The 10189-nt window shown below is 42.8% G+C and overlaps 1 protein-coding gene across 7 annotated transcripts in view; it reads right to left on the bottom strand.

The window, feature by feature from the left end:
• Window positions 1-739: 739 nt before the first annotated feature.
• Window positions 740-10189, bottom strand: part of ETNPPL (ethanolamine-phosphate phospho-lyase) — a 39732-nt gene continuing 30282 nt past the window's right edge. For 2 of the 7 annotated variants that reach the window (XM_005607898.4, XM_070261594.1), the window contains one exon: window positions 5517-5962. In XM_005607898.4, the coding sequence (XP_005607955.1) occupies window positions 5891-5962 (72 nt within the window). In that variant the 3' untranslated portion in view covers window positions 5517-5890. Of the gene's footprint in view, window positions 3120-5516; window positions 5963-10189 lie in introns of those variants that run through there. The other 5 variants (XR_011436775.1, XR_011436773.1, XR_011436774.1 and 2 more) reach the window with 5 other exon arrangements.

The raw sequence follows: 10189 nt of genomic DNA, 5'->3' as shown, positions 1-10189 counted from the left end.
CCAGATCAGATAGAACACCAATGTAGGGCTATCTAATGCAAACACGCCATTAGACGAAAGAGTCTGTTTTCTATCCCTCTCGGACGTGGCCTGTGGCGCTTTCAAAAAGACACATGGAAACAATCACAATGAAAGGATTTCACGCACTTTTGGAGCAAAGCTTATTTATTCAAATTATATTTGGATCCCATCACATTAGAGGATTTTAGAGAAACTCTTAGGTTTTATTCTCAGAGCTGTAGCTTTTTTATTTAATAATTTATTATTATTTGGTAGAGCTAAAGTGACTCTGTTTGAGGGTTCAGTTAGAATTTTGTATTATTCACTGGAGGTTTTTCTCATTGAATATGTAAATTGATTCTTTTGTTTGAGGATCCCAAAGCGGTTCTTGAACAATGATAACCTTTCACAGTTTCATGGAAAGGCCAACTACATGTAAAGTACCCACTACAGAGGCTTTATCCTCTCTTCTAATGCCTCAGGGCCATCTTGACTTTTCTGAGTTTTATTGTTCTATCTCTGAATATCAGAGAAAATTCATCATCTTGCTCCTTTTAAAGCAGATGCATTGGAACCTCAATGGTTAGAATAAAGAGGGTTAAATTAACCTGAATTTATTGTGCCTCTGACTGTAGACTCTGAGGGTTGGGAAGACCCCCCATTTTCTGGAGAATACAATCGTTACCAAACCAGGCTTATTTTGCCCACCACACAGTATGCCAATCACTGAGATGACAAGTTTTGCAGCAAAGTAAGGATTTATTCAAAAGGTGGCCAAATGAGGAGATGGGAGAACAAGACTCAAATCTGCCTCCCTGAAAACGGGGATTAGTGAAATTTATGAGATAAAGAGGCAGGGTGGTCTGAAGTGTGGGAATAGATGATAGGAGGTGAGGAGAAGTGAGGTAATTGATGATCTGTGCAAGCCTAGTCAAGCTTCATGGCCCGTCATAGGATGCATGTTCACAAAACGGTGGCATTAGCATGATCTGAGGGTGGAGTTTTCAGCTCCCTGTTGTCAGGAGGTCACCTGTGGGTCATCCACGCAGACCCAGTTGATGAGTCGGTGGTCTTAACTGGACAAGGAGTGAACTCTCACTTCCTGAAAAACAACTTAAGCATGCATTACCATGGCAACCCAAGTGTCAGAGAGGTTATCTATAGGATGGCCTTTACTAATGCATTATCCCACTACTTTTGCAAACAGGCAACTAACTGAGTGTAGTTAAAGCAAGTTGGCCCCTAGCTTCACAGTCATGCACTGCATCATTATGTTTTGGTCACTGACGGACTGCGCATATGATGGTGGTCACATAAGATTACTACTATAGAGCCTAGGCGTGTAGTAGGCTATACCATCTAGGTTTGTGTAAGTACACTCTGTGATGTTCGCACAATGAAGAAATTGCCTAGCAAATGTATCCCAGTTGTTAAGTGACGTGCTGACTGTAGAACTTTGACTCTTGACTCACAAGTGATGACACTGAGGAGTAATGTTGAGTCTCAACATGACACCCTTTGACCCAAATGGGGGTAAAAAAAACATCCAGCTCTTGTGTTTCCCATAGAAACAGTTGATCCTCTGGTTTCCTCATTAAGTTGTGATTACGAACGAAGAGTGACTCTGAGCACTTCTGTAGAAGTAGGAGAGTCTCCATCCCTCCCCCACCCATTGTAGGTCTGAAGCCTTCAGCCAGATACACACTCTGTGGGTATGCTATGGACTGACCTGGGTCCCCCCAGATTCATACGCTGAAGCCCTAACCCCCAATGTGATGGTACTTAGAGATGGGGCCTTTGGGAGGTAAGTAGGTTTAGATGAGGTTATGAGGATGGGTCCCTCATGATGGAATTATTACCCTTCTAAGAAGAGACACCGGAGAGCTTTCTGTCTCTCTCCGTGTCATGTGAGGGCACAGTGAAAAGGCAGCTGTCTGCAAGGCAGGAAGAGAGTCTCACCAGAACCAACCCTTCTTGTACCCTGATCTCGTACTTCCAGCCTCCAGAACTATGAGAACTATGAGAACAGCCTAGGTTAGGCTGCCTGGTCTACCATATCTTGTTATGGCAGCCCGAGCTGACTGATACACAATATAAGCTCCAGAAGCACCACTAGCCTCCGTAGAGGACTCAGGTAGTCTCCTTACCTCTCCCTGGATTAATCCTCCTGACAGCTGTGGCTCCTACAATCAAACACACATTGACCAGAGACCAGAAAGAAGGGGTTTTGGCTGCTTCCGTACTCTTCATAAGCCTGTCAAATGTGAAGTACCTGTTATCAATCTGTATATATACCTAAAAAGGGTGAATGTTATTGTGTGTAAATTATACTTCATATAGAATTAACCTTGAATTTAAAAAAAGATGAATGCTTGGGAACAGATTTCTATGAGGAAAACCTGAAATATCTGGGTTTATTTAATTGAGAAAAGGTAAATTTGGGAGTAGTTTAATAATGCTGGAAATCCAAATGCTGGTGTTCCCTTCCACTTAAGGGTCAGTCTGCACCATTATATTTGGTAAGAGGGGGAAAAAATTAGGTTCAACCATGAGTGGTTTACTTGGCTTCAGGATGGCATGCAGTGGGCTTTGGCTGCTGTTCCAGAGGACCCACAGAGAGCTCGTTGGTCCACTCAAGTCCAATCCTTTTTAAGGACTCTGACGGGGTGAGTTCTGAAGAAATACCTATTTATCCTTTTAAGCATCCATGAGACACCTGTTGGCAAGTAAGCACAGACACATCCACACATGCTTATATGCATCTCCCAAGGAACGAGAGACATTCCCAGAAGTAATGCGTACTACACACATAAAAAGGAAGAGAATCATTTCCCTAACTGACTCGTAATTTATAAGGTTCGCTCTGTCCGTGATAAAATTGTCTCTTAATTGCTCCATTACTGACCCCTTAATGACAGCTTCCCTGGCTACACCAACACCCCTCTTGTTTCAAGTCTTTCTCTGTTTCCACTGGATATAGAGCAAGAGCCATCTCTGCGTGCCACAGTTTTATTTTGGAGGTTGTGAGGTCCCAGGAATGGGTTGCAAAATTGAGTAGTTCATGGGTTCTTCAGAGTTTTGATGGAGGTTAATGCCCATCTTTTTGAAATGGTGAAGCCCTAAGGGAGACAAAGAAATAAACGGCACACAGCACCCAACCAGCCCCTGTGGGTAAGGCACTGGCTAACATGCCACGTTAACAATTTCTGGTTAGTTCTTTCTGAGTGCTTTCTTCCCTCTATCCATGTTTCCTTCCCTCCTTTCTTCTATGTTTTAAAGTTTGTATGTATATGTATACAGAATTGAATTAACAAAATGCTTGGTTCGTAATAGAGCCTCATCATTGGTTCACACATGGACTTTTACTTTACTCAGTTATCTAATTAGATACTTTAAACAATGCAATAAATACCTGAGAATGTAACACCTAAATTAAAAGCTAGGACCTTGACAGTAACTGAAGTTAACCGCATGGTCCCTCCCATCAGACCATCCCTGTCATCCCTCACCATCATCCTGTGTTTAGCATGACCTTGTTTGGCTTTCTATATACTTTTTCTCTTAGGATATAAATGTATTGTTAAAAAGTATATATGTGTGTGTGTGTGTGTGTGTGTGTGTTGGTGTGTGTATAGCTTTTGACTTTACACAAAGTGGTACTGTGCTGTATGTAATCTTCTGGACTTATTTTTCACTTATTATTATATTGATAAGATTTATCCATATTATTTTGTGCATTGCAGTTCATAATTTTTGAATGCTGTATTATATGCCACTCTGTAAATATCCCATAGGTTATTCGTCCACTGAACCACTGTGGGGCATTTGTGTGTTTCCAGGATTTTACTATTATGAACAGCACTACTGACAAGATGAAATATTGGAGAGGACACGGATCTCCAGGATCCTTTACAAGTTCCTGGTGAGAATATAAACTGGGGTAACTGCTTTGGTAATAGTTTGGCCTTACCTACTAAAGTGGATCATTCACATACGCTAAGCACGCGGCAATGCCACTCCTAAGTACACACTCAACAGAAACTGTTGCAATGTGCAACAGAATATCCAAAGCAGTGGGACAATGTATCTGAGAAAAGTTCGGAACCCTCAAGCTCAGGGAGTGGGGCTGGGGTGGTGCCTGGGGAAGCGAGCAGCTGGCCTCAGAAATCTAGCCCAGAACTCCCACTCCTCCCCCAAGCCCCCAGGCTTTACACCCCAGCGAGAAGCAGCTAGACTGTAATTCCGAGCCCCCAGGGTCTGGAGGAGGAGGAGAGCTGCACAAAGCTGCCTGAGGTCAGTTAGCCCCCACCCACATCTCTCCTCCTGATCTTCTAGACTGTGATATCATGGCTGAGGACACCTGGAGCTGAGGTCGGAGGGCACTGTGTGTCCTCAGGCAACGGGAGGGTAGAGCTGGACAGAACCCAACAATTTCCCCTCCTATTTTCTCCTTTCACCCCCAAGCTGGACTGCCTCCTCCCTAGACCACCCTGCCCCAACTTCAGACACCAAGGTCAAAACACCTCCACCTGGGGAAGTCTCAGTTTCCTCTGTTTTCTTCAACCTCACTCTTGGGGAAGGAATCAACAGTTGTTTAGGGTCCAGGTGGGATGTGCGGGTTTTCAAAGTTGGCACCAAGAGCTTACAGTAGCATAGCCTGGGGCTTCCAAGCACTCTCCTACGTATTATCTCATCCTCTTCTGACAACCATACAGGAAGGAGCCAGCACAGGGGTGATATTCTTATTCTACAGATGAAGACAGATTCTGAAAAACAAGCCTGGTCTTCCCCTTGCTTCAGGGGACACTACCGTGGCCCCTGGGAGCAGGGACCCCCAAGTACCTTCCTCTGGAGAATTGACCTCTGCCCGAGGGAGCTGGCTATCTAGAGATGTCTGGAAACTTAGCCCCGACTTGGCCTGCAGCCAAGGACTGCCTGCTATAGTAAAGGCCAGGCCCCCTTGCCTGAAGGCGGGTTAATTGTATGGTGCCACTTGTGTTCCTAAGATCCTGGTGGGCTCCTGCTAAGGATATCTTTGCTGCCTTCTTTCCCTGACCTCTCCTTTCTCCTTACTTCCTTAATCCATTCCTCCTGAGAAGTCCTCCAATAAATTACTAGCACCAGAATCTGCTTGTAGGAACCCCACCTAAGATACCTTCAATTAATAGAGGGTACTAGTGCACTCCAGATGCTATGGGTGGCATCACAAACTCGGTATATTTGATATCCAACATTTACCATTTCTAATGTCCTTTGTGACTTCTTCTTTGACTCGTGATTTAGAAGTGTGTTGTTTAATTTCCTAATGTTTGGAGACTTTCCTATAATCATTCTGTTATGGATTTGTAGATTAATTCCATTATGATAAGAGGACATACTTTGTATCATATATCATCCAAAGTTCAGTAATAAAAGCAGAACCACGAGGTTATGTATCTATGTATCTATATCTATATATCGCTAGGTATGTGTGTATCCTAGTGAATCTGCTTTTCATATATACACACACATATATGTATGTTTAGGCTTATGTTTTATTTATACAGATTTGTTACAGGGATTTGACCTTGTGCAACTCTGGTACAATCTCTGTAAGGCAGGACAAGCATTTGGAAAGAGAAGATGGACGTAAGGTGGGGAGAGCAAGAAGCTGGAATCCAAAGCACGGTGGGAGCCCATGAGGACAGGCTAAAACCCACGCCACTTTTTGTTGCCTCTGACCCTAGTGGTGTGGGTGTCATGCATTAGCTGGGCCCTTGGTCATAGAACTCAACACGTACCTCAGGTCAGGAGCTGGAGGAACTGAGGGGACCCATGGGAACATGGGTCAGTTGCAGGCCAGTCACTGCCTCACACCAAGGAGGGGAGTCGGCACGCCAGTGATGATGTGTTAGCTGCAAAGTGACTTCTGCTTCACTTCCTCCCCCAAAGTCTCAAGCCCGAATCTCTCTTGTGGTCCACCCTGACGAAAAGCACATGGGAAAAGAGATTCTCAGAGACATAGTTCAGCCAAGGCCAGCTGACACACTCAAAACCACCACAGTCCTTCCTTTGTTGACTTGGAGCCTGCGCACATCTCCTTACACCGTCCTTAATCTCCAAATAAAGACAATAACCACCTCATGTTTCCACCTAACATGACACACTTACACCATACGCAATCAAAAACATACATCCCTTTCCCAGAAGAGAATACAAGGTTCCCTCCCCCCTTTCTCAAATTGTTGGGTGATGTTTTTCTCTTGCATTCCAGATGTACTTTTCCTTACCCCTAGTGTGTACTGGCAACATCATTTTCCCTTAATGATCAGGATCAGTTAGCCCGATGAGTTAAAGTAACCATCTCTTTGCCTGTTGATTCAGTGGCATGAGGGACCCAAAGTGGCCAGGTGGTGGTCTCAACTTCTAGGAGGAATCATTGTTGTGTCCTTTGGTGGAAGGGTTATTCTCTTTGGAACCAAGACTTCTAGACCAGCAGAGCCTAAAGTCGTTGGGGTAGGAAGCCGACATTTTCCTAGTGGATCACTGTGGTTGTAGTGAGAGCAGTCACTCTTATTTCCACCCTTGATTCCCAGTCCTGTGAATCCTCGCTACAGGAGAAAGAGCACTACATATTGCTCGCTGGTTTAGATCATTTACTGCATTCTGGAGGGCATTTCTCCAGCCTTGCAGGATGTTGGCGCCATAAATGAGTCTTTCAAAGGACATTCCACCATTCTTGTAAGCTAACCGTTTCAGGATAATGGAGAACATGGGAAGATCATGGGCCCTCTTCCACATTTGATTTTCTGTGAAATGAGTTCTTCGGTCTGAAGTGATGCAGTGTTTAGTACCATGACAGTGGAAAACTATTCTCTAAGCCCACAAATGATAGTTTTGGTAGAAACATTTCAGGCAGGAAAAGAAAATCCATATCCAGAGTAACCGTCTCCTCCAGTGAAGACGAGCACCACCCCTCCGCGGTTGAAGCAGTATAACTTAACCCACCAGGCGCTCGGCGTCGGCTGATTCCCTGGATAATGGTGCTGCGTGCAGCTTGAGGGCTGGCCCCTGCTGTTGGCAGGTTGGGCTCTCAGGAGTGTCTGCAGCCAGGCCGACCCGGGGGAGGGGAAGTCCGTGCTGCTGAGTCTACGCATAACCTCCATCCCACTGGCAGGGCCACTGTTTTCATTACCCCATTGGGCAAAGACAGCAGTAACTGGGAAATTGAATCTGGCCACCATGGGGAAAGTGGTGTTTCTACAGAAGAAATCTGTATAATTGAAATCCTTTAGAAAAGAGGGATTAAATAAAGGAGCAGTTGGGGAAGCAAAAAAAGAAAAGAAACAAATTGGAAATCTCAAGATAGACATGATAGGTTGGGAATCTCAGGAATATCACAGAACAGTACTTTGGGAACAGTGAAGAATAAAAGCAAACTACTGAATACAGAAAAGGAAGAAGTGATTAGCTTTATCTCTCAGTCTTCTCTCTTTCTCCCTTTGAAATTCTTAGCACACCAAGAACATAACCTCGACGTGAGGCCCGAGAGGTGTGGCTACGGAGTCCTCAGGCTGCTCTGAAGGAGCAGTCATTAGAGGACGCGGCTCCCTGCCAACTGTTCTTGCTTTCTAAATCGCTCTTTCTGTTTCACAGTCCCATTTCCACTTCAAATTCTGTGTTACTGCTGCAATTTTCTTCTCTCCAGGGCATGGAAAATGTACTCTGGATTTCTACTTTCCCTGGGGCAGCCATTTATTTCAGTTCACAGATGATACTGTTATCGGTATAAAAAGTAGCAGGGATGCCTAAGCCAGCATTTGGTGGCCAATGTTTCATTATGTTCAGGGAAATATTACCTAGCAGCTTATCATATATCTGATACTATGTCACTTGAGTGAGCTTCCCTAATTAATATTTTTGTGTCTTTCGCTGACAAACTGTGTTTTGCTTTTGCTTGCTAGTACGTCAAAGCCAATTCATCAAAATAACTGGTTTTACAATATTTCATTAGTAGATTTGACCATCCATGTCAATTAATTATTCTTTTATTCTTCTGGCTCCAATGATGTGGAGGAAAAAATACTATCCCAGGATTCAGAAGTATCTGGGTGCCAGTCCCAGCTCTGCCTCTGAGATGTGGGGCACCTCATCCAGTCACTTAACATCTATCGCCTTCAGTTTATCCATTGATCAAACAAGGGAGCTGAACCAAGGACACATGCTAAAGGAAATACTAAAAGGAAAATAATTCCAGATGAAAGGAAGAAATGAAGAGCAATAAAAAGAATACATATAAAACAAATTGATACACAAATACACAATCATTAGACCTAAAATTATAGACTGAAAATACAAACAGTAGGGGCTGGCCCCGTGGCCGAGTGGTTAAGTTCGCACACTCTGCTTCGGCAGCCAGGGCTTTGCTGGCTCAGATCCTGGGCGCTGACATGGCACCACTCATCGGGCCATGCTGAGGCGGCATCCCACATGCCACAACTAGAATGACCCACAACTAAAATATGAAACTATGTACTGGGGGCTTTGGGGAGAAGAAGAAGAAGAAGAAGAAGAAAAAAAGAAGACTGGCAACAGATGTTAGCTCAGGTGCCAATCTTGAAAAAATAAATACAAACAGTAACATTCAGAAGGGAAAAAATGAAATAAAAATATTCTAAAGTCCTTGCATTGACCAGGAAGAGAGTAAAAATCCCAGCCAATATTTCATTATTGGATTTTAATGAGTATGAGTTTGGTTTTCTAGCATTTTGTTTATTTTTGTGCATGCACTCACACACACACACACATATATATACATACATATTTGAGAGCTATTTTATATATGTATATATAGAGAGACTATATAGAGAGTATATGCCTATTCTATACATATAAAATAATGCATCATAACCAAGTTGAGTTAATTTCAGGTTAGTTTCACATTTGAAAATAAATCTGTGTACATCACCTATGTAATTTTCCTGTCAAAGATGTTTAACCTGAATTTAATCATGAGCAACATTGTACAAATTCAAACTGAGAGACATTCTTTGAAATGGCCAACTGGCTTGGACTCTTCAAAAAAATCCATGTGATGACAGAAAAAAAAAATCAGACAGGGAATATTCCAGATTGACAACTAAATGCTATACAGGATCCTTGATAAGATTCTAAATTTTTTAAAAAGGCTATAAAGGACATTATTAACACAATTTAGGAAATTTGACTCTGAATTATGTATTAGATAATATTATGAATTAATGTTGTGTCCTTAATATGACAATTGATTTGTAGGAGAATGCCCTTGTTTGGAGGAAAGACAAGGGGAAGTACTGAGGGTGAATTGCCTTCGTGTCAGCACCGATCCTCAGATGGCTCAGCTGAAGCCCGACAATGTGTGTGCAGGAACACGACGAGGGAAGAAAGGGGCACGATGTCAACAGTGGGTGAGTCCAGGTGAAGGACACGTGGAGGTATCACTATGATGCAAAACTTTCCTGAAGTTCAAAATTTTTCAAAATAAAAACTTGGGGAAAAATAGAGAAATTTTAAAATACAATAAAAGTGACATAACAAAAGATAAAGTGGCTATTGGTGTGAAGGAAAGTAACAATGAAGTCCAAGTGATAGTATAAAGTGGCTTTAAGAGAAAACATCATGAAAGGAATTCCTTAAAGAGAGGCCTGGAAGCATGGATGGGCAGTCAGTAAGAGATCGTGTGCATAAAGAAGAGGAAAGAGAAAAATACCATAATCACCCAAGTGACAGAATAAAGGAGAAAATCATCAAATCATTTAAACAGATACAAACATCCTTTGATAAAATTCATCATCCGCATTCATGATAAATACTTGCGACAAGGCAGGAATTGGAGGCCTCAGCCTTGATCTTATCGACGTGTCCACACCCACACACAAACCTACAGCAGAGCTCCTGCTTGGAGTAAATGCTGAATGCTTCCCCTTTGCACTAAGACAAGGGTCCGCTCTCACCAGTTTTAGTGATGATCATATTGGAGGTCCTAGCCAGTGGAGTAAAGCAAAAAGAAAAAATAAAAGATATGGGGATCACCAGGAAATAAATAATGCTGTTATTCTTCTCAGATGATAGAATTATATATGTACAATCCAAAAGAATTGACAAAGTTTTGGAATTTGCAAGTGAGTTTGCTCAAATCAAAGTCAATATGCAAAAATCAACTGAATTTCTA

The sequence above is a fragment of the Equus caballus genome, chromosome 2 (genome assembly GCF_041296265.1).
Source record: "Equus caballus isolate H_3958 breed thoroughbred chromosome 2, TB-T2T, whole genome shotgun sequence".
Classification (NCBI taxonomy): Eukaryota; Metazoa; Chordata; class Mammalia; order Perissodactyla; family Equidae; genus Equus; species Equus caballus.
The sequence above is the reverse complement of the archived record's forward strand: the minus strand, read 5'-3'. Positions and strand labels throughout refer to the sequence as shown.